Here is a 24524-nt window from a genome sequence, read left to right as displayed (position 1 = left end):
CATGAAGAAGAGCCCTTAAATTTATCCGATACTGTGCGGAATCGAGCCCGCGTCACAAGGATTCCTCAAGGACAGCAACCTGACGCATTAGCAGGCTGCGCCACAAATGCACTGGGTATGCGTGCCGCTTTTCAAAGAGCACCTTTCACGCCAACGCTTCAGCGAGCTGTGCCATGAATGCACTGGGTATGGGCCGCTCATCAATGAGCCTCTCGCCAACTTGACCCACTGAGTATGTGGCACTGAGTGTGCGGCAAACGAGAGAACAATTCTCAGCGTTGTCAGGTGCGGGTGTGTTAAGCTTATCGTCTCGGAGATCACGTGCGGGCTTCTCGGCAGTGTCACCAGATGGCGCAGTGTGTCTAGAAAGAAGCGCAAGAAAGGAGCCCCGTTGCCACGTGACACGCTCTTCAGTGTTCACACGCACCGGTGCGCCATACATTTCGGAGGCTACGCGCAAGCTTCGCGGTGGTGGCACCAGATGGCGCCGAGTTTTCTTAGGGAAGCGCTAAACAGAAATCTCAGCTCAGTACACGCATCATTTATAGGTGTTTTCGACGGTGGCAATAGGTTGTGTCGCTATATTGATTCAATGCTAGCGCGTTATCGTCGACAGCCATTGTGAGATGGGGCCTGCCGCAGTTCCTTTTTCTTGTATTTTGAGATTTCTCGGCTGAATGAGTTTGGACTCCTTACATCTACCCCTACCATTCTTCCCGCATTTATATCTCCGACCGTCAGCTTATGCTACCCGCGAAGGGAAACGATGGCTTGAAAATTCTTCGAGTGCCCCTTCGACAAAGTCTTTTACATACAATAATGCACTCCGCATTATAATTTTTCTGTATTTTTACATTGTATATAGGTCTATTTTCTTGATTTCACCGTATTTTTTATTCACACTTACAGTTACTCATTTGATTTCTCGTTTATGTGGCCAGTCCTTTTCGTAGGTATGTACCACGGTGAAAGAAATGAACATCAGCAAACTTGCTCACGTGGGCACGGGGCGCGAGTGAAGAAGAAAAGCCTCGCGCAGCGAACGAGTACCGGTCGGAGTCGCAATCCTTACAGCTCATCCCTGCCGGCGTGAGCCAAACGTCCAAAAATCCGCACCACTCCGTCGGTGTTCCTCGGCGAGTGTCCCATGAACTGAGTCAGCGCGGTGCTCGAAAAATGGCCCCCTATGGACAGCACCATCAGCCGCAGCGCTCTCGGTCTCTGCCGACCGTACTGGACTCGTCGGCTCGGGTCAACGTCGTGGATACTCACTCGCGCATGCGTCACGTCAGCGCGGGCAACATCGATACGCCGGGCTCGTTTGCACCCGTACGCAAGTCATCGTCCTGGATTGCAACGACAAGTTTCGGCCAAGAAAGCTCCCGCCGCGCGTCCCTGGCACCTGCGGTCGCGGCCGCGGCGGCGGCCCTGCGGGTCCCGTTGTCGGCACGTCGGATGTCCCAAGGCAACAGCTCCAGCAGTGGCATGGTGCGTGGCGGTCTCCGTATAAACCGTGACTGTCTCAATATAAGGGTGCCAATTATTAGCTTTTATGTCTACTCGCTTGATTGTACTTTGGGAGCACAGCCGAAGTGTATTCGGAAAGCGTCCGTTATACCCCAGTCACAGGGGACATTTTCGATCGCGATAGAACCCGGTCGGGATCGAATTTTTCGATTTCGATTGGCTCCTGTCTGCAAGTGCGGGAAGAGAGCTTGCGCAAAGGAGCCCTCTGCAATACCCTCTGCATTCCCAGGATTTTTGTAGTTGATGAAAAAGGGGAAAAATTCGGGTGCCTTCCCGTTGCTTCAATGCTTACCGTAAGGGATCGCATCGACAACAAACCTTCTCGAATGTGCTCTGTTACTTGAATCCTGGTCTTTTCGTTGTATCAATGAGTTTGCAGTGAACTAAGACGGCTGTAGTTAAATCTGGCCCTCACTATATACAGTGGTGTGCACGAAGGAACAAGACAGGTTAGGAGAAAATGGCGCACGTTACAGGGCTTAATACATCCGGTTCCACTATTTCAATTTGGCATGCTTCCCAGCCAAGTTCCCAATTGGAAATTCCGCGCCTTTCCTGGCGTATACAGTTTAAGATTATTTACGACCTTAAACATGATAAGTGTGTAAATAATTCTATAACTCACGCCCTTACACCCAAAGGAGGCGTAAGGGTGTGAGTTATGGGCGGATTTGCACTCTTATTCACGTTAAGGGTTAACTTATTTTGCAGTGTACAGACCTTTCAGTATTTGCAGTAGCTAATATTCTGTCTGCTTTTTCTCCGCTGTTCACACCAGCAACGCCCGTTAACGCCGTTCTGCTACGCCGTGATCGCCGCCTTGTGCCTGGTGGTGTCACTGGCCGTGCTTTTAGCCTTCCTCTTGTGGCTCCTACAAGGCGGCGAAAGGGACCAGTCGGCGACGTGCACGAGCCACGCGTGTCGCGAGTACGCCCAGCTGCTGCTCGCCTCGCTCAACATGTCCGTGAAGCCGTGCCACAGCTTCACGCGCTTCGTGTGCGACGGCTGGCGGAGGCGCCAACTGCTCGGCGTCCAGGAGGAGGCCTTCGGTGCCGCCAACAAGAGGGTCGAGCGCATTGTGCGCACCATCGACGTGCCCCCCTCGGGACAGGAGCCACTCGAACGGGCGGCCATGCTGTACAGGTACGAACCGGAGGCGCGCCGCAAAGAATGTAGGGGAAGGATATGTGACGTCCAATCGCAGTGCAGACCCAGCGAGGCATGGGAAATAGGACCGAAAGGTCACCTTAGAACGGGACGAGAAAAAATCTGCAGAAACCACTGCTGATGATTGTCAATGTAAGCGAACAGCACGAAGTAACGAAGCAGTGAGCGAGTGGGATGTGGCAGTCCCTCGCTCCGTCTCCCACCCTGCAACTCGGTTACGCGAGATCACGCGCCCTTTCCATCGGCACCTTCGTCCGACCACCGACCGTTGCCAAGTACGAAAATGGGCGAACGATTCAAAGAAAGCTATTTGCTTAAAATAATTATGCAGATCGAAAACACATGTTTGAATCTGTGAACTACGGCCTTCGAAAACAGAACAAAGAAAGAAAACAAATAAAAATTGGAGCCATTCCACTCTGTGAAGGTGGGTGACCAGCGAAGCTGTAGGACATCACACGGGATTAGGCAAGGGTGCATGTATTTATTTTTACCATTTGGTAGTGGTAGTGACGATTGCTTTGCGATTACTTCGATATGCACTGATTAGTTCGGTTACAATTTTTGACCGAATCTTGGCCAGAGGTACATCTATACTCGGCCGTTGTCGAGTAGTTGTGACTTGGAGTGGTCTTAACGAGAAGAAAGGGAGTTAACCGAGGGGCCCGATTTTTATTAGTCATATCACAAGAACCCAACAAACGCTGACACCAAGGACAACACAGGGGAAGTTACTTGTGCTTAATAAATTAAACAAAGAAACGACAAATTAATGGAAATGAAAGTGGATGAAAAAACAACTTGCGGCAGGTTGGGAACGTTCCCGAAGGTTGTGGGATCGTTCCTTATCTGCGTTCCCCACTTCATCCACTTTCATTTCCATTAATTTATCATTCTTTTGTTCAATTTATTAAGCACAAGTAACTTCCCCTGGGTTGTCCTCGGTGTCAGTGTTTGTTGGCTTCTTATAATTGGAGTCGTGTAGCACTTCAAAGCAAACTCTTTTAGTACAAACTGAGTGAACCATTCTTGTCTGGTTTTGAAATGTCCACATTGAAGTCTCCAAACGTGATCAGCAGAGTAGTGTCATCACGGCTAACACATTCAAAGTGCGCGGTCACGAACTTCTCTATATCACACTTGGGTGTGCCTGGAGATATACATAGAGTGCATATCACAATTCCGTCTTTCGTATTTACGGCACAGACATCCTCAAAGTTGGTGGAATTGTGCTCTTGCGAGTCAAAGGTGTAAGGTTGTACATGCATGTCGTCCCTTGCGTTGCGTGATGCATCCTGCTTGTGTGTGCATGTGTTCACAAACGATTCCATGTATACCCGTCGACTTGAAACAATGCACCTTGATCTAGTTATTTCATTTATTATTATTTAATTGTATTATTATTTAGGGCGGAGTGCTTGAAGCCTGCTTCACATCCGCCTCGGGTCGGCCCGGTATTGCACGACCTCCGGAATCGGCCCACATTCCTGTCCACGGACACGACAGGTTTTACAGCTTCACCAAAAAAGAAAAAATTCTTTCTGCCATACATTACAGGTTGAAAGGGACACACCTTTTCACTCTACTGTGCCTGAAGTTATAGGTATACTGCACAAGCCCTGCAATATGGCGCGTGGAGCAGTGTTACTTGCTGAGTGGCTTCAGATTTTGACAAGGAATGTAACGTATAGGACACCAGTAAAAACGGAAGCGGCGGGTCTTCTCTCTGCCTTGCCAACAAATGTTAGTGCTAGCCCGCCCGAGGCTTGTGCCGTGAGAGAATTGAAATTACGCATCACGCAGGAGTGATTAACATCTTACGCCCATCTTGTCCGCGTGACGTCGTGCTAGCAGCAGAGGTGCCTGCAGCAGAGTGCGTTCTACCATGAAGTACGGGCAGAAGAGTTCGCTGCTATGCAGGTTTAACGTATTCATCTTAAATATATGCTTTCACAGGAGTTGCATCGCGTTGCTGACGACACCGAAGGGCGAGTTCGCCGACGTGAAGGCCGCACTGCGCGCGGCCAGTGTAACGTGGCCTCACCGACCTCCTCCGACTGAACGAAGAGACCTGCTGCGCATGATGTTCCACTGCGACTACACGCTGGGATGGAGCGCCGTGTTCCGTGTCGACCCTGAGCTGTACCAGAACTCGACCAAGGCGTACGTGCTCACCGACTCGGGCTTCAACTTCATCGTGCGCCAGTACCACGAGCGCTACTCGGAGGCGCACCGCGAGCTCTACTTCACCCGCCTTCGGAACGCGTTTCGGGACACGGACGAAGAAGCAGCCTCGGATGTCATCACTTTCAATGTAACCAAATGCTTTAGCGAAGTACTAAAACACGGAGTCACTGTTTCCACCTCGGCCTTACCCCAGGTGGCGCGCCCTTTGTCCGTAACACGCCTAAATCGCACCAGACACTCGGTGGTAAAAGAAACAATAGAGCGTTGAAGCTGTGCTAAAACGGAAGCTAGAACGTTCTCCGTACATTTGCAGTACCAGACAGGAGGGTTGACGTTGGCATAAGACTTTCGCATAAAAGCTTTCACGGTTCGAAAATGTTTTAGCAAAGTACTGATGATGATATAAATGTTTTTCTTGAGGGATGGCTCGAAAGCCTACTATATGGACTAGGAAGAGGAATGGGGGTGGATGATGCTAAAACGGTACTTACGCTGTTGAAGCCCCTGCCGTAGCCCAGATGGTGCGTGCTTTTGCCGTAACATAGGGAGGCTACATGCAAGCTCTGCATGTAGGCTCCCTACAGTACACGCCATGCATGTGCAAAGGAGGGATACGGCTACGGGTGCCGGTGGTCGGAGCGTAATCGCCTGCAGGGGCGAGGTCATAACAGCATTTCAAAGCTGTCGGTTTGGCGGTGAAGCATCCTTGTCCAGAAGAACCACCAGGCACAGCACAGAGTAAAACATTTTGGCACACTTAAGAGTACTTGATTTGCCACATGACTCACAGCCTTACCTTTGATAGGGGCACCGAATAAATCGTTGATGGAGACCTGTGAAGTTTTTTTTTTTTTGCAACGTTTCGTGACAAGCAAACAAGAAAGTTGCGAACAACGACGCGATAATTGTGTGAAAAAAAATTTAATAGCTATCACTGTCAAACTCTCGTATGAGAGATTGCGCCGTTCCCCCCATGGCCAGAATTAATGCACTTTCTAGCTACTTCGCTCATAGGATGTGTAGTTTGAGGTCGCTGTTGTGTACAATAAAAAAATGCACCGACGGTTACGATGCTCCTTAAGGCGAAATTTGAGCGCAGCTGTATGCGTGTTTTCATTTCGCGATACATTGGCTGGCGGGGACAGTGTCTCGTGCGTCACGTTGCAAACGGAGCGAAGTGTAGCACGACCGCTTCGCTAACTGGGACATCGCGAGAGGCAGCGTGTGCGTGATGTGTGGGCGCGATTCACAGCAGCCGCCGCAGACAGACCTCCGCTCACGCAGCGCTCTGTTTCCATTATGGTATCGTTGGACGCGCTCGCCGCGTGCCATCGGTGAACGGACGACGGCGAGCTACTCTGGCGCCATCTCGTAGCGGTCGCCGCCACAAAGCCCGTCTTGCGCGGCACTACGCTTTTCTTCTCACGCTTTCGCCATACCCTCCTCCTCCGCTTTCCTCCTCGCACTTCGCTGTCACCGTCTTTCATCTCCCGCTGCGCTCCGCGTTCGCTTTCATCCTTTGCTGTGCTCGTTTGCTCTCTTCCAAGGGACAACGCCGACGCCGACGCTTGGCGCAAGAAAGGCCGCCTAAGCACGGCGCTCCAATAGACAGCACACTCGGGGTGACCATTCAGAATCAGAACCCAGTTTCCAGCGAAGCTATTTACTCCGAGCAGTTGCAATGAGAATTCCGGTTGCCGGTAAATAAAATACTTTGGAACGTTGCTCGGAAACTACTCTCGGATCCACACACACTTATTTTGCGTGAACATTGGCCGTAATTGACGTATTTTCATTAAATTTGATTTTCGTAGCGTTTAAACGGCCCACAGAACAGCTGGTTCATTCCTGCGCCCTTCGTAAAACGCACTTATAGCGCACCGAAATGCATGCGACGTAATTTACTGCCAAAGCTCGAGATTAACCCACGCACTTCGAACTTTGCTGCATATTACCCATAACCTACCCCTTATTTTCACCAAATATGAACAAGATGCCTCATTTAACTCACCATGGACACCGGAAACATCTATACTATGAACCTCATGTAATGCATGAAAATGAGGGAGAAAGAAGGTCCAGTAATTTTTGGGACGTTTTCCATTGAGCCAGAAACGTTAAAATATCTCCCAGAGAAGCCGCGAAACTTTGTAAGCGTTTCATAATATGCCCTTAAAAGAGGCTGTAAAGTAGAGCTTAGCAATTTTAATTTTCTTCCATAATTAAGGCACAAATTTTAAACTTTGTCTTCCTGCCACCCCTATAATGTCCCGCATTTCCTAAAAATATAAGCTGCGTAAGTGATCTAGTTTTTATAAAAACCGCAGGAACAAGCTTATAGCATTTCTTAGCGCTTCTAGTCGCACAAAGAGCTTCGCTGTCAAAAAAAAAAAGCAAGTTGGGCGTTAATTCTTTTGTTCTGGCAGTATGCGCTAGAGGACGAGTGAACAATGCGTAGCTGTGTGTTTTTCTGTTTAGTGTGTACCAAGAAATTAACAAAGATAGAGTTCTGAAATAATAGTTTACCAGTATAATTTAAAGGGACACTAAAGGTTAATATTAAGTCAACGTGGACTGTTGAAATACCACCCCAGAAACCTCGAAACGCTTGTTTCATACGAAGAAAAGACTTATTTTAAGAGAAAATGCGTTCTGAAGCGTCCGCGTACCTCTAGCGCAGTTCAGATCGTCCGCCCTCCGATCTAGGAGTGGTGACGTCATGGTCTCATAGTGACGTTGAGCCGTCGGTGAATAAAACGGCGCCCGCAGACGGCGCTGCGGCTTTTCTGCGCAAAACGCAAACGCGCGGCCATAAACAGAGCCAAGACAGAGCCGACAGCAGCGCGAAAGCGGAACTATGGTGGCTAGCGGAAGGGAAGGCGCGCGACGATAGCCTGGTTCTTTATTTTATGACGGCAACTTTGACGCTCGTTGCAATGGACGACCCTGACAACGACACATTGGCTTGCGATGCTGGCCTCGACTTCAGCGATTTAAGCACTGATGAACGTGACCTGCTGCTGAGGGCTCGCGCTGCCGGCGTCGTTGCGTACTACTACGACGGCAACTGTATGTCATGGTTGTACATATTCGCAGATTTGTAGCTTTTCCTTCGTGAAAACCAAATGCCGCACCTGCAGTTGTTCTTGCGCTTCGGAGAATGCAGGCAAGGCCGACGGAACAGCGCTACGGGAAAGCATTGCTTTGAAAGGCACTCCACACGACTTCAGTAAGTCGGCGTTGAACTCGTAATCCTCTGGACGAAAGTGCAGCGAGCACACTATGCGATTTTTCGGCTCTTTGCCAACGCGCTGTAACCACTTCGAACGGAGAGGTTCACTTGTTGGCACACAGTGATAAGTAACGTTGGATTCGCCGCTGCAACTGCCCTTGGCCAAGTTCCCCGGACCGTTCGCGCATCCCACATCACATGGACGTGGCATTCTCGCTGCTTGTTCCAAATGCAAGTTCCGCGACCCAGCAGAACCAGCGCAGCACGACGCGATAACGAAACAACTGAAACTCCCAAGCGCGCGCGGCGCCGAGTTGAGCGCGCAGAGTGTTGCGTACTCCAGGGTAGCGTATCGTACTGCTGCCGAGTTGTAGCGGTGCCTGCCTATTGAAACTTGACCGGCGCTACTTATTGGGTAGCGTGGCGTTGTCGGCGGGCTGCAGGCTTCCGGTAGACCATGGCGACCAAGCAACGGGGAGACGATTTCTAGTGCGAAACTTGCACGGTTTATTCAAAGGTTGATGAAACATGAAGAGAAGAGAATGAAGTGATCAAAAGTACATTTCGAAGCCCCTTAAATAGGCTCTCTACAATTGTGGGAGGGATCTTGCTTCCATCGACGTCACGTGACCGGCACAGAAAGAGGGCACCTCGTCCTCTGGTTATACCGATGCTGCAAGGAGGAGGGCGTCCCGCCTCATGGAATAGTAGACGCTTGTCCGTCTCTTTTGCGCGTTGCTGGTTCGTGGAAGTTCTCCTGTAGAGTGGCCGTTCGAGGAAGGGGTCCCTCTAAAGTCGCGCGCGCGCGTGCACACACACACACACACACACACACACACACACGCACACGCACACGCACACACACACACACACACACACACACACACACACACACACACACACACACACACACAAAAGAGGCCTGTAAACACTGCGGGGCTTCCGCCGAACCGGCAGACACTCGAAATGGTCATGGCGTATTAGGAAGTCACGCTTCATTTCGACGAGGCCTGGTGGGTGAAGGTCGGGTGAGAGAAAGTCCTTTCTGCACGTGGTGCGGGACGCCAACCGTGGCAGAAGTCACGCCTCGTTTCGACGAGGCATGGTGAGAGAAGGTCGGGTGAAATTCCTTTCTGCACTTCGTGCCAGACACCAACCGTAACAAAAGTCGAGCGAAAGCGAAACCTTTCGACCACCCATACTACTAAAGGGTAACGTCCAAAAGTTATTTTTTCTTAGAATGGAACAGAAGTAGACAAGTAGCATTTTCTTCCGTCTGATAACCTAATGAAATGATCTTTTTAATACGAGTAGTTGAGTACTAGTGACATAAATTATGATGAGGAGTGCCTTCGTCATCGGGCTAGTACCGGAATGTCGCTGGGGTGTCTCAAATCGTGTCTTGCATTTACCTCAATTTCTCGGTTACTGAAGCTCTGTTCGCGATTATATTGACGCCTTAGACATTCTAGAGCATTGCTTAATCACTTTAATTTGACTTCATAGTAACCTTTAGTGTCCCTTTAAGACTTCTATTTTGCGTCCATTCTAATCACTTCCATAGAAACCAGCACGCATTTCACTTTATATTCGGATTGAATATTTTGATTCTCGCTTCTGAGTTCAAAGTGAAAAAGTTCGAAAGCGATGCGAATTATAACGTAAAAGAGGTCGCGCGAAGTTACATGAACTGCACATAACAATAATTGATTGAGCTATAGTTTGTTACATTGCACTTCAGAAATGGTAAACCGCGAGCGGAGGTTCGGAATCCAAAGCGAAAAGCAATGTTTGTCGGCGCCGCCATTCTTGCATCAGAATTCTTGACGTCATCTATATTGACAGCATGCTCTGCGATTTATTAACAAGAAAGTCAGGAATCAACGTGGAAAGTTGTAAGGACATTTTCTGTGAAGACGCTACTCAAGCTCGTGACGTCATACTGACCCGTCGGCGCCGCAGTTCAGGCAAGAAATAATAATAACGATAAACGTATTGGCGGTCTCGCCCGAAAGCGAACCATTGAAAGCGAAAGCAAGGCTTGGCGTTGCTCCGAAGGCGTCTCGGAATGCTGGCGCGACGAAGGCGTCGCATCTCGGTGGTTCGACACATGAGACCGAAGGTAAACCATCGATGCTTGTCAGCTCCCAAAGAGAGGATTACATTTGCTTTCACGTTGTCTGTCCCTTATCAGACCACCAAGGATGTGACATGCATGTACGCTGCCTTGGTGACACCCGGATATAGAAAAGAGCTAAGCGTCAAAAGCCCCTGGGGTGGCGGTGTGTCGCAAGTGCAGTCTCTCTGCCAAGTGCGCCACATTGTGGGTTGCACGCAGCTACTAAGCAATGTGTGTGCGCACAGAGCTCGTGCGAGCAGGTGATGCGAAAACTCTGTCCTTGCTCTGGCAGAGCCGTTTGCGCGTGCTGTGAGGGTGCGTCCACTTGACTTTGTCGCATTTGCGTCCAAGTGCACTGCGCGTCTCCGGAGACCTTCGAACGTTGTAGGATACTCTGTGATTGTAACCCTCCACATGTCGGTCGTGCATGCGCGTCCATACCGCGTAACAGCACGACAATGTCAATCGCGGCGCAAACAATGACGATGCAAGCGCACCTCAATCGTCCGTCAAATTGCTATCGCAGTAAAAGTGTGGCGTTCGTTATCTTGGTTAATAAGGAGCCGCCTTTAGCTCGAGGTATGGGAACAGCGTTTTCATGTAATACTCTTTACTAGCTCAAATTTGCGTAAAATGTTTATTTAGCGTCTCTTTCAACAGCTTAACATATTGCGCTGAATGAAGCCAGTAGTATACAGTAGTCGGTGTGTGAGACAATACTGCAAACAACAGTTTACGTAAACTAATGATAAAAGAGCACGTGCTTGTACAGAACTTACTCAAGTTACCGTACATTTACGTAATTTCCGAAATAATCTGCTATTTCTTTAAATACTTCGACACCTGCGCTTTTTCTGTAACCTCAATGTTTGGCAGAGTATGTGGTACGCATTATTCACGGTTTTTCACGAGAGTATCCCACCTAAGCTTGGGACGAGCTAGGTCGCGACCGACCTATATACTGCAACTCGTAGTGCAAGACCGACCTCTGGAGCGACCGATGTATGTAGTCTTCTGTAGTGCAACGTTACGTGTCCAACACTAACTCAGTTTGTTGCACACTTCATGCATTTTTGTCGCGCGCATTCTACTGCTCCAGCAGCTACGAATAGAACAAGTGTAGCAGGAGCATTGAGAAAGAGACATAAAGGATAAAAGAGCTGGCAAACACATGCACACGTGTACACAGTTTGCTAAACGCAACTGCGTGCGTGTTTGTGCGAGTCAACGTACCCTGCATACATGCGATGCAGTGCTGATATCCTTGGTAGATGACCATCACGTGGGTCACTGCGGCCGAATCACAGCGCAGAGTCGTTGCAATTGAGTTACGTGAAGTTCGCCTACGGACTGAAAAAGTAGTTTGGGCCAATGTGTGTGTTAACCCAGCTTTACAAGCGCAACCACCCAGACAGAAAACTTTGAAAGTTGCTGCAGTCTTGAGACAATCATTTTCAGAAAGCAGCTTTCCGCACTCTCCTTGACACACAGTCTCCGTTGTCACTTCGCAGGAGACGCAGCGGCTGGAGGGAAATATGTTCGGTCCACTGATAGCAGCCTTCCACAAGAACTCGCCGAAAGTTACGAAGGTGCCTGCTGACGTGGTGTACAACGCATCGGTCAACCTGTCGCTGAACCGGTGGATAGAGGTGTTACAGGGTGAAGGCGTCGAGCTGGTCGGGCAGCTGGAGTTCCGAACGTGGAACCTTCCCTTCTTCAGCACCTTCGTCGACCTGTTGGCGCACCACGGAGAGCTGGACATGTACGCCTACGCATCCTGGTGCACAGTGCAGGTGCGATGATGGCCGCCAAGCGACTCGTCATTTTTGCGCTGGCTCTCACGCGCCAGACGGACATATGAGACAGTATACAGAGTCGATTAATTTGGCGCAAATGAGACGTACTAGCGCTGTCGTGTATACTGAAGTAGCGGGAGACGTACATCGACGTGCACGCAAGCACTCCCGCACGATACTGAGTGGTCGCTAAATTGCGGTAATCACAACTTTCAAGAATGTTGATCTTACGGCGGTGGCTCCGCAGAAGACAGTGCAAATAAAAGAAGGCATTTAAACGAGTGCCGAATGGGGCGAACCTGACTTAGTCCATGTCTGGCGGCCTATTTTCCTGAAGGAATATCAATTTTTGCATCTCGTATCCATTGAATAAGTTTGACAATTTTAACTCCTGCATGCAATTTCCGGTGATACTGTACATGTCGCCACGGTCTTAAATCGCCCGCCGCAGAGGCTATGTGGCTATGGCACGTTGCGCTGCTGTGCACGAGGTCGCGTGTTCGACTGCGGCCGCAGTCCCATGAGGGCTAAACGCAAAAATGCTCGTGTGCACTATTTTGGGTTCACGTGAAACAAACCCCCACGTGGTCGAAATTAATCCGGGGCCCTCCACTATGGCGTCTTTCGTTACCCACTGTACTCACTGTTACACCACTGCGCAGTTTTGGGAAGTTAAGGCCCCGCAATTGCTTAAATAGTAAAGGTCTTCAATCGTTGCGGTTCATGGACTTCGGTGCGCCCGCAGGTTGCGGCACTGTTCGCCAACAGCGATCTCGTGGTGAACTTCTACGGGCACCCGCAGCGAGCGCTGGTCTACCACGGTGCGTTCTGCCTGAGCCGCGCCTACATCGCGGCCAGCAAGGCGCTGCTGTCTGACTACGCCCGCGAAGTACTACCTAAAGTAGCGCGCCGCCAAGCAGAGTCCATCGCGTTGGCTGTTCGAGCCGCTTTCCTGGAACGCCTGTCCACCTGGACCGACTATGACGCTGACGTGAGCGTGATATGGTACGGTAATTATCGATGCGATAGAGAAAAGGCCGACATGAGACATGTACCAAAGAATGCTGCTGTTACGCGTTTCTTTTCGCGGCACCCCAGCAATAGTACGAGAGAAAGCTGAGCTAGTTGGTAATGTTTCATAATGGAAAGAAGGGGTAAGGCGTGCAGACACGGACACAAGACAAGTAGATAACGTTGTGACGTTCCTGTTATCCACTTCTCTTTTGTCCATGTCTCCATGCCTTACCCCTTATTTGCATTATGAATCCAGCAATAGTGATGACGATGATGATGGGTCGCAAGTTTAGGGCCAACGCAGGCAGATAAGGGACGATGAAAACACGAAGTGCTGCCTTGTCATGACGCAGTGCCGAGCATAGCGGCTCTCCTGACTACCGCACCGACATTTATTATTGCTAAACGCATATTCTTTGCATCATTCCAGGTACATTGCGATAGGGCCTCTGTAGTAGAAGGAAATACATGACCGACAGTAGAATTCAACCTCTACCTTCGAGCAGAACAGCCCAATGCTGTAACCATTGGGCCACGATCGCATGCATGCTCCTCTCGTGCCTAAACTGACTATATAGCACTTTCAGAAGTCTGGCACGTGCGTGAGGTGCCATTTCCTCGTGTTCTTTCCTCGTAAGAGCTCGTCCTTTGAGACGTTGTGTTATACTGCACCCGTGTTCGGGATCGGCCCACATTCCCCAGTACTTTCTTCGTAGTAACTAGCGTTACGTAGAAACTGTGCGACGCTGTATTGCCTTGATGATCGGCCCAGGTTTATCGTGTTTTAACGTTTCTTCGCCGGAGTACAAATGCCATCGCCGTTTTAACATCGACCACATGACATGGCCATAGGGACGTACGATTGCATAACACGTAACCGCTGATGACATCACAATCCGTATATCTCTCGCTTACCCCCTTTCAAAACTTGTGCAGAACGCAACAGTGGGCATTGTTGGGTGAATTCGTGTCGAACGGAGTCAGTGGGAATCACGCCATTGCTGTCGTATACGACCGCCGACACCATCGTCGTCGTCTTGCAGCTCTCGTCACTCACGTGTACGCTCGTGTCATGCCCACAACTACTCAAATTAGACAAACTCGTTGGTCCACCTGGCAACGCTTTGGGGAACGCCGAACAATGCCGCATAGCGAGCTACTTACAAATTGCTCTGCATAACATTAATTCCCACAGTGTGTGTAATCTGCGCATTTTTCGTCCAGTGATTTTTTCGTTGTGTGTAGACGGAATAAACTTCTATTGAGCATTGAGTACCAGTTGAGGTCCGTTGTTTCGCTACGCTCCGCGTAACTATGACTGTAACACTATGTACTGCATTATAGACGCAATATCGTTTACATAGTTCCACTGTGTACCGGAAACCCCGCACCGCAGAAAATGTTACGCCTCCTCATAGGGTGTATGCTTTAATTTCGCGCGTTGCGCTTTTGGCCTGTTGCAGGAAGTGGGAGGAAAAGAGACTGACTTTCAGCATCTTTGAGCCGCAGCCCAAGCATAACTTCACCGACATATTCGTGGGTGAGATGGGCGACTCGTTCCTGCAGAACTGGCGGAACGCGTGGAATTCGCGCACTAACTACCGCTCCGTCGACATCAAGATTGCGATCACGGCCATCGAGACCCTGGCCTTCTCTGCGGACATCGAGTATCGCAAGGACTTCATCTTGATGCCCTATGTCTTGTCTTTCCCGTACTACGACATGAACGCAATGTCTCCCCTCAACTACGGCGGGTTTGGCGCTAAGGTCCGTAGAAGTTTCCGCAGGCTTGACGTTGCATAGTTGACGCATAAAGATATCCGAGTTATGGTTAATTTCCGCTATAGCCAGAACTCGAGCTTTCTTTTATAGGCAATGGTTCGGTTGAGCTGTGCGATTTGCTAGCGGAAAAGGCGGGCATGGTTCCAATCAGCGGTCTCACGGAAACTTTTAAGCGAGTACGTGTGTGTCAACTTCACCTCAGAGGTGCCCATGGCTTCATATAAGGATGGAAGTAGAGTTGTATGTGTAGCCACTCCACGTGTGTGTAGCCACTCCTCGTATCCCCTCCACGTTTGCAAACGCTGGGAGATAACCCTACTCTTTCTGAGCTGATAGCGGAAAAGTACGGATCAAAGTTCGGTATGTAGAGGCTGACCCGCTATGAAACTTGTGAAGCGTAACTAGGAGTTTAATCAGCGCTGACATGGTATAACCCGCTGGGTACCTGCTCCGGACATTGTATGCTACCCTCTTGCGGAAGTTAAGGATAAGCATTGGCTACCGGTAGATCTCCTGTTCGATGGGAAAGGCATTGTTGATCTATAGCGAACAGAGCACAGTTGAACAGTCAGAGACGCATTCAGATAGAAAATGTTGCTGCCATGTTTGCACGATTACACCTTTTCTCGTTGCTGCCATAATGAAACAAGAGAATGGTGCTGATAACGCGGTACGGGGGCCGTGTGCAATATCGAAGAGGTTTCGGTGAAACCTGGTGACGCTGGTGTAATGGTCACGTACTACGCATTTACGTGCGACGCGGTGTGCTAAGCTGCGTTGCGTTGCCCAACCGCCCGTGTCGCTGGAACGGTTAGTAAAACATGTTGTTCGGCTGTTTCGTGCATTGCATTAAGAAAAGCGAGCCAAACTAAAGACGCACACAGGAAACATGCAAGGAGACAGGAATGAGGCTGGACTACCAACTGTTTATTCGACAGAACGGAGCTCTAATTTATAAAGGGTACTCTGTCACATGACCATCGCACAGTCAGCTTATCGCCACCAACCGTCAAGGAAAAACCGATAACTTCTAAAGGCCGCATGCATTTTCTATCTCCCAAGGGATCTCACATCTATATTTGCCTATGCCCAGTGATAACTATGCTAGCAATACTGATGTTAGGAATACTGATGTTACAGTAACTATGTTAGCAATGCTTGGCAAGTAGAGTCACATGCTCATAGCAAAAGCATACTCAAACTAGTTAAACAACTAAGCGAAATCAACAGTACAACAAAGCATTAAAACAACACCCAGAACACTTATAGTGCTTAAGAAAACTAACTGACCAAGCACACCAAGCAGAACTGAACATCATGTCACACCTAGCGGGTCTCCTATTAGGCCCTTCTGATTACAAAAAAAAATCCCATGAAGTCAATTTCCTTTCTTCGTAGGACAACCGACGAGTCACTGCAATATGCTTCTCCCTTTTATGCGTTGCATATTGCAATCACTCAGTTCAGCCCTTGGGCGCGGCCGGGCAGCCACCATTGAGGGTATGAGCCATTGTTCATTGCTGCGCGTCTCATATGTGGGTCTATTCTTTTTTAAGTTTGCTATGTTTGTTATTAAGTTGCTTCTATTTTTATGCGTTGCATATTGCAATCACTCAATTCAGCCCTTGGGCGCGGCCGGGCAGCCACCATTGACCTTTAGCGCAACCACGGGACGTGACGTCAAAGCAGCCGGAGGAAAAGCTGGGCCCCAACTCGCACAATATGCAACGCATTCTTGGCTTAACCAAGCTAAGCCTGGCCAATTTTGTATGCTTGCGTAAAACCGTTTTGTTGCGCTTATGTAGGAGGGCGTGTCTGCTAGGTGTATCTCCTCAGAGCAAAGGAAGAATTGCTTCCTTATGGCTCAGCACATTCGAAGACTGTAAAAAGGACTATCGCCTCTCTTTGCCTAGAATCTGCTTTGACTAAGTTCTGTACTCACATGGTTAAGGCTAGCTTTAGCATTCAGATTGGTAGACTTCAAAAAGCGAGCTTCCCATGCTCCGTCATATCTGAAGTGGCAGTGACCCTATTACAAGAAATGTAAGAAAGAAAACCAGATCCAAGCCAGGACAAAGGCGACCACATGTGGTCCCCTTACACACCGCGCACCACACAGCCTGAAGAAGGTTGCGGTCAGATATGAAGTGCCTGTTGTTTTCTCAGCCCCAAGAAAGCTAATTGGATTATGCGCGAGAATCGGAAAGAGGAAGAAGCTCCAGTGTGACAAGAAGCATGGTGAGCCTTTTGTGGACTGTGCCGTTGGTGTTGTGTATGAAATCCCACTGAAATGTGGGCGGGTATATACTGGCCAAAGGGCCGGTGTATCAACGACAGAGCATGGGAGCACCATAAATCGTTAGAATAGGGAACTGGGTCGAATATAGCCTTTCACTGCAATGAGTGCAAGTGTAAGCCGGTGCTTAGTGATACCAGGATCCTGGGCAGAAGTCACGATAAGTTGCCACGTGAAGTATTGGATGGCTTTCTTATTGATAAAACGGGGGAAACATGTCGCAGTGACTCGTCGTTTGCCCTACGAAGAAAGGAACTTGACTTCATGGGATCTTTTTTGTAATCATACGGACCTAATCGGAAACCGCTAGGTATGACATGATGTTCAATTCTGCTTGGTGTGTTTGGTCAGTTGGTTTTCTCAGGTTCTATAAGTGTTCTGGGTGTTGTTTTACTGCTTTGTGGTACTGTTTACGTTGTTAAGTTGTTTTATTTGTTTAGTCTCTGCTTTTGCCATGATCGTGTGACTCTGCTTTCCTACGATTACCCAACATCAGCATTGCTAGCATAGTTATCACTGGGCTTAGGCAAATATAGATCTGAGATCCTTTGGGAGATAGACGGTGCATGCGGCCTTTGGAATTTATCGGCTTTTCCTTGATGGTTGGTTGTGATTAGCTGATTGTACGATGGTCATGTGACAGAGTACCCTTTATAAATTATAGCCCCGTTCTGTCGAATAAACAGTTGGTAGTCCAGCCTCTTTCCTGTCTTCTTGTATGTTTCCTGTGGGCGTCCCTTTTTGGCTGGGTTTTTCTTAATATAGCGGTTAGCTTTTTTTTTTCGGAAGGTTGGCCTGAGGCATAATACAAATAACACGAACACGCTACACCTATACGTTATACGTGTAATATCTACTAGGTGTTATATCTGTACCCGTACCGAAATGTAGGACTTGTCAATGACGGTCTTGTGCATTGAATTCCAGGTGGCCTTTGCCGTGGGACAGAGGTTCCACAGCACGTATCTGAGCAAGGGCGCCGGCGGAAACTCGTTCAGAACATTCCTGTCGTGCATCTCAAACCGCTCGCTCTCCGTCGAGCGCACAGACACGGCGTCGCTATTCGCCGAGGTCGTTTCCTTGGGTGCCCTGGTAGACGCGTACCAAAACGTCAGCGATAACCGGCGCCTTGTCCTCTTGGAACGCCTGACGGACAAGCAGCTGCTGTTCATCGCCATCTGCTACGCCAAGTGCATCGGCAGTTACTACATCGACAACGATTCGATGTGCGATGTGGTGCTGCAGAACGTGCCGGAGTTCTCCGAGGCCTTCGATTGCATGCCGGGCACGCCCATGAACCCCCACCAACAGTGCAAACTCTTGTGATCGCGGCTTCCTGCCTACGGTCGCATGTCGTTGCGCAATATGAAGTGTGAGAAAAACAAATCCCGCAATACGTTTCGCAAGATGAACTCGTTACAGAGAGAAAGAGAATAACTATTGAATTGCAGAAAAGGTGATAGAAAGTTAGGAGCTTCATGGCAATGCTTTCGTTTCTAATGAGTCTTGTCCTCACAGAGAACGCGGCCGGTGTGTACTATATTGTTCCGGCGATAATTGTAACGAAACTATGAAGCTAAATTTCATGTACAATGAGTGCGTGTAGATGTATATTCTTAGTTGCTAGCATCGGAGGCTGCCTTGTGTCTTATTATGAGTCACGCGAGCTGAACGTCCTGAAATGCAGCGCAACCTTCGCGCAATAACTCCAAATAAATGAAATACTGCACTGTAAAAACAATGCGAAGTGCCACGACGAGTGGCTCGGTGCAGCTTTGGGGAAATTCTTGCTTCACGGGTTTCGATTTTAAGTGTCGTCCTTCGCGTCGGCCATCAGTTTTTCATAAAGGAGCGCTGTGCCTTGCTCGCTCTGTTGCACGCACGTCGTACCCTGCTACAGCATAGTCATTGACCAGATGGAGTGTCGCTAAGTTGCGAAAATTTCCAGCAAGTTCAAACTTCACCGCGCTTGCCGCATTGCTACCCAGGATGAATTGATGCGGGTTTTAGGGCTCGAATTTTGTCGGGTGTTGCCATGACACAGTCCGCTGGAGTGTTTTTTTTTTTTCTCCGAAATTTAACCAGTGTCAACTTCAATTGGCATCTGAGTTGCGGATTGGCCACTTCGGAATTTGAGTAATTCCGAAATGATTCCACATTTCCGAACAACACCATACCGCGGTGCATACATTGGTTTGAGCGGAATGGACAGTGCACTTCGCGCTAGAATGAAAACTTTGTGTCCTTGATGGGGTCCGGGGGTAGGGGGGGGGGGGGGGTACAAACGCCGACGGGCTTTTTTCTGTCTCATCTTGTGCGCCACTGAGGTGTGACGCTTTCAACAACGCCAGCATTGTGGGTCATCTAATCGCTGTCAGGGCGCTTTTCCTGCTCCGCACCATGAGTTACCACGTGTGTTGTAACACTTTGGACCACAGCAGGGTCCCTCATTGAAAAAAAAGAACGGCTGCAAACTGCAGCTCACCTCATCCAAGAATACGTCAGCCAACGGGAACTACAATGCTACTCCGAGAAATCTGAACTCCCACGAGTCTGGTGAGGCCGGGGTAACCACCAAGAAAACTTGAGGTACACCTCAACGGGGGCCTCATACCAGGGAAGCTATTGCTCATGGTGCTGGTAATGTGGCTGCAGTCCAACCAGCAGGCCACACAAACCCTCAGGCTCCTCAAAACCAGTGTCAAGGCGATATCGCGCATGATCTCCTTCATAACATCTAAGAACAGAGGAATGAAGGAAGGGGGCACCCTTCGACTGGTCATAAGCCTGGTGCTGAGAAGAATCGCATACAGCCTGCCATACTACCACCTCACACAGTCCGAGACGAAACAGGCCGACACGCTCTTGGGGATGGCTTTCAAGACCGCTCTCCGCCTGCCGAATGAAAAATTGTTGGCACTAGGGTTACACAACACCCTCAGCGAACTGACAGAAGCCCTTTACGTTTCGCCACAACAGAGAGTTGCACGGACTAGCACGGGCCGGCAAGTCCTACAAGCCTTGGGCCTCCAAAGAATAACAACACGAACCCAAGAAACCTGCCCGATGCCTCGGCACGTCCAGGACACGTATCACGTTGCCCCGATGCCACGCAACATGGACCCTAACCTACACTCCGGCTGAACGAGAGCAAGGGCCTAGTACATAGAAAAACAATGAGGTTCCATACCATGGCCCGTTTTACGGACGGCGCCATGTATGAGACAGAACAAGGGCGCAGTGGCAGTCGTATGCGACCACCGAGGCCACGTTACCTCCGCTGCATTGACCCGCTCCTGCACGATCACGGAAGCCGAAAAGCTGGCCATCACGTTAGCCATCCGCGAAGGCCAACACGCAAATAAACCACTGACGATCCTCACGCATTCCCAGCAGGCTTGCCGCAACTTCCTACAGGAAAGAATCGGAATACCTGCTGCACAAGTCCTAGCCCAAATACTCAAGGAGGACACTGAGGACATCACCACCCAAATCATCATCTCGATACCAGGCCAAACTGGCATCACGGGTAACCTGCAGGCCGACAGGGCTGCTCGAGGATTCGTGCATAACCGAGCACTCATCAATGCCGGCTGCAGAATACTCGGACCCTGTCGACCTCGAGTATTCAGCCATCGTGAACTACCAGAGAGAGAGAGTTCCTTGCGATATTTAAAATTCAATCGAAATCTAAAGACAGAGGATGCCGCTGTCTGGCTTAGGCTCCAGACAGGCATTTACACGAACCTACACACATTACATCGCATACACCCCACAGCCTACAGGGACGAATGCCCGTGGTGCGAGGCCACACCAACCCTGTACCACATTACGTGGGAGTGCACGCTCTACAACATAGAACACCCCGACACAAACACCACGAGGGAGCAATGGGAGGCACTGCTGTCCAGCTCAGCCATCGACAACCAGCTCAAGGTGATCCAGAGAGCTGAGGAGATGGCAACGGCCAGAGGAGCCCTGAACTAGGGGCCCAACAATTAGCGATTATTGTAATTATTCTTTTAATATAGTTTAGCTATCTTATCCTGTCCCGCCAACATGTCGCCCTCGAGTTTTCTTACAACATAGTCTGAGGAGCTTCAGCGTAATGTTAAATCCGATTATGGCATTCAGCGATTCACCTTTTGGGCGAAACTGCGACTTTTTTTTACTATGTTCCTACCTTTCGTGCCACTTTGCACTAGACGTTGTGGAAGTCTTCGTGCGCTAGACATGAGGACCGCTAATGTTTGAACACATTAGTGCCATGCTCACACGGGCAGGGTCGAAAATTACTAGGATGCGGGTTTTGATAAAACACAGATTATTTCTTGGTCAACGGCCGCAGTGTGAATTTCAAGTGGGCTACTTGTACTAGCGTACGCGTAACCAGCGTAGTGTTCTTGTACTGTTTTTATGATTGAAAGCTAGAACTGGGCTGATATTGTACCTTTTCGCCGAACTCGTATCCAGTACATCTTTGGCCCATCTAGTACCGTTTCTTTTTCTTTTTTTACTTTTTGTGAGTGGTTGCTTTTCAGCGACTTGAAATTGTTATCATTTTTTCCTTTCAGTCTGAGAAACACTGACAGTATCATATTACGTCACCATGATATGTGACGAACGCTGGGGGCCACATTTACTCGAATTGTACGCAAGCGGCGCGAATATTCTTGTGCATGCCCTAATCGACGCGAGCGGCCGTCGACGGGTCTGGAACTCACACTGATAGATGTATAAATAGTGGGAATACGTGTGTATGGCGATTACATACGACCATAGATTATTGCGCTGCCAGTAATACCGCTAGTATATACTGTGGAGTTGTATGTAGCTTGTTTCCACTAGAAAAGGTCAAACGTCAAGCGCTTGCTTAGGAGTACGCTCTTGGGAGGTTTAAAAGAAATTGCTCAAAGTTAAGTGCATACGCGTCATTCCTTAATGGGACTGTTGCTTCTTGAAAGAAGCTAAAGATTCTTTCATTGATGTGTGTCCCTAAATGAAGAATGAAGCCAATATTACCACAACAGAACCTTGTCTACACTTTCACACATCATCATTTCCAACACTCCCCCCCCCCCCTCCGGAACAAAGGTGCAGGACAGAAGTTGTTGCCAAACGAGCCGCGCTAACTGCAGAAAAATTATTGTGTGGACTAAATGCTTAAACAGTAAGGACTCACGTGTGCCCTGTATAAGAGGAACACACTGCTCCATTTGATGTTAGCGAGGAGGAGGGAAAGAGATAAGGAGAAGGCAGGGAGGTTAACCAGAATAACGTCCGGTTTGCTACCCTACACCGGGGGAATGGGAAAGGGGAAAACAAAGATAACAGGGAAAGAGAGGAGGGAAGGAAAGAAGGAAATTTCGGTGAGTTCGCTGACGTGTGTGGCCTTACAGAAATTGCATTAATAGTCACAGATGTTGCACAAGCCCGTCGTCCTTAAGTAGCACAAAAGTGCCTTCACCGCTTTATGGGCCGACGGGCGATGGGGGCGCTGTTCCAACAGCACCTGCACAGAAAGCGGCCGATTGTCCAGTTTTTGAAAAGCTTTGGCAAGTTCTTGTCTCTCAGGGGTGTATCGTGGACAGTGGCACAGCAGGTGGTCGATGTTTTCTTCGGTGCCACAGACCTCGCATGCTGCGCTGTCAGTCATTCCAATTAATGTAGAGTATGCCTTTGTGAAGGCAACTCCTAACCAAAGGCGACAGAGAAGCGTAGCTTCACGTCGAGGAAGTCCGAGTGGAGGTCGGAGTTGCAGGGAGGGGTTTAGTCGATGCAGTCGTGTAAGTCGCAAGTTTGGCGAGTTCCACTCGGTCAGTGTGAGACTGCGTGCCAGGTGTCGAAGCTGCATTGCGGCGTCTGTCCTCGAAAGCGGAATTGGAACGCTGTGCTCTTCATGATGTGCTGTGCGAGCAGCGTTATCGGCGCAATCATTGCCACTGATTCCACAATGGCCAGGTACCCATTGAAAAACGACCTCTTGACCTTTTTGTTGGACATGATGGTAAAGTTTCGCGATTTCATATGTCAATTGGTCATGGCATCCGTGTCGGAGAACTGACTGCGTGCACTGTAATGCCGGTTTTGAATCACAGAACACAGCCCATTTTCTAGCTCTTTCACATTCGATGAATTCCAGTGCTCGACGCAGGGCCGTTAGTTCTGCCGCCGTTGAGGTCGTGACATGCGATGTCTTGAAGCGTAGTGTCATTCCTCGCGTTGGTATAACCACGGCACCACCAGAACTGCACGACGTAGTCGATCCATCGGTATAGATGTGCACATGGTTCCTGTACTTTTCATGCAAAAGAAGTAAGCTCAGCTGTTTTAGAGCAGGGGCCGGTAGATCTGTCTTCTTCTGTAGTCCTGGAATCATTAGATGTACTTGTGGACAGCTCAAACTGATGTTAGCGATGTGATCAGAATAGGTGTACACAACAGAGTCCCAGGAGTCCAGACAAGTCCGGTGTTTACGCCACCTAAATAATGCACTGAGGACCACAAAATGTATTGTACAATGGCAGAATTTTATGAGATACTTTCCCGCTATCCGGGCATTATTCTGAATTGTAAAGCCACACTGCGTATTCGAGTTTGTTTCAAAGTGAAAGAAAAAGAGACAGAGAGAGAACACGTCAGTTTAGCTCATTGATACGCACTAACGAGTGTGTAGCTTATTTCTAATGGGGGTGGCATGCAAACACGCTCGTGTACTACCATGCTTTGGGGGAACAGTGGTGATTCTAAGTTCGACAACGTTAATCAGAAGCCCTAGACTACGACGATTCATATCACAATGTGAACCTTCCTTCATCTCTTATTTCCTCTCTTGCCTCTGAGTGCTCCTGCATGGCTCATTTCTGAAAGCCCTGCGCATCGCTTTGGATATGCTCAAGGGCATTTACTAGGCTCGCGGTGCCTTCGAAACGCAGTATTTGTCACAACAACGGCGCCGCGTAGGAGGGGAGATAATAACGCCCCGCCACGGGGCGCTGCTACATTCACCACCGACTCTCAGCACGCGAATTGCACACCCTACAGTTGAGTAGCGTGCTAGACCCTCCTCCCAGCGCATGCAGCCTAACCTCCAACGAAGTTTTTTTTTTTTTCTGTAAAGCGTGCTTCGCCCCACAAAAGCTCTGGTTGTGGAGAATCCAGCTTTAACAAAGGCTTTTACATACAATACTGCGCTCCGCATTAAAATTTCGCTATATTTTCGCATTATATACACGTCTATTACGTCGATTTCACCGCATTTCGTATTTCTCCGCATTTATAGCCACTCGGTTAATTTCTCATTCATGTGTCCGGCCGCCCTCGTGGCTGTGTTCAAATGAGAAAGGAATCAACATCAGCAAACTCGCTCTCGCGGGCACGTTCGAGGGAATCACGAGCAAAGAA

General features: G+C 49.2%; 1 protein-coding gene and 1 pseudogene across 1 annotated transcript; both read left to right on the top strand.

Moving 5' to 3' along the window:
* Positions 1–1015: 1015 nt before the first annotated feature.
* On the top strand, positions 1016–18749 carry LOC135898399 (endothelin-converting enzyme 1-like). Its single transcript, XM_065427311.1, has 7 exons — positions 1016–1488; positions 2306–2670; positions 4651–5008; positions 11744–12025; positions 12774–13033; positions 14506–14809; positions 18048–18749. The coding sequence occupies exons 1-7, from the start codon at positions 1177–1179 to the stop codon at positions 18444–18446; spliced, it is 2280 nt and encodes a 759-aa protein (XP_065283383.1). The 5' UTR covers positions 1016–1176; the 3' UTR covers positions 18447–18749.
* LOC135898439 (U2 spliceosomal RNA) lies at positions 4028–4182 on the top strand (annotated as a pseudogene).
* Positions 18750–24524: the final 5775 nt, after the last annotated feature.

The sequence above is a fragment of the Dermacentor albipictus genome, chromosome 4, assembly GCF_038994185.2.
Source record: "Dermacentor albipictus isolate Rhodes 1998 colony chromosome 4, USDA_Dalb.pri_finalv2, whole genome shotgun sequence".
In the NCBI taxonomy this organism is placed as follows: Eukaryota; Metazoa; Arthropoda; class Arachnida; order Ixodida; family Ixodidae; genus Dermacentor; species Dermacentor albipictus.
The sequence above is the reverse complement of the archived record's forward strand: the minus strand, read 5'-3'. Positions and strand labels throughout refer to the sequence as shown.

What these genes read in the sequence shown, in the direction of transcription:
- LOC135898399 (XM_065427311.1), top strand. Translation starts at nt 1,177, where the DNA reads ATGGCCCCCTATGGACAGCACCATCAGCCGCAGCGCTCTCGGTCTCTG. An exon ending in ACAGCTCCAGCAGTGGCATG is followed by an intron (nt 1,489 to 2,305) that starts GTGCGTGGCGGT and finishes TGTTCACACCAG; the next exon opens with CAACGCCCGTTAACGCCGTT. An exon ending in CGGGCGGCCATGCTGTACAG is followed by an intron (nt 2,671 to 4,650) that starts GTACGAACCGGA and finishes ATGCTTTCACAG; the next exon opens with GAGTTGCATCGCGTTGCTGA.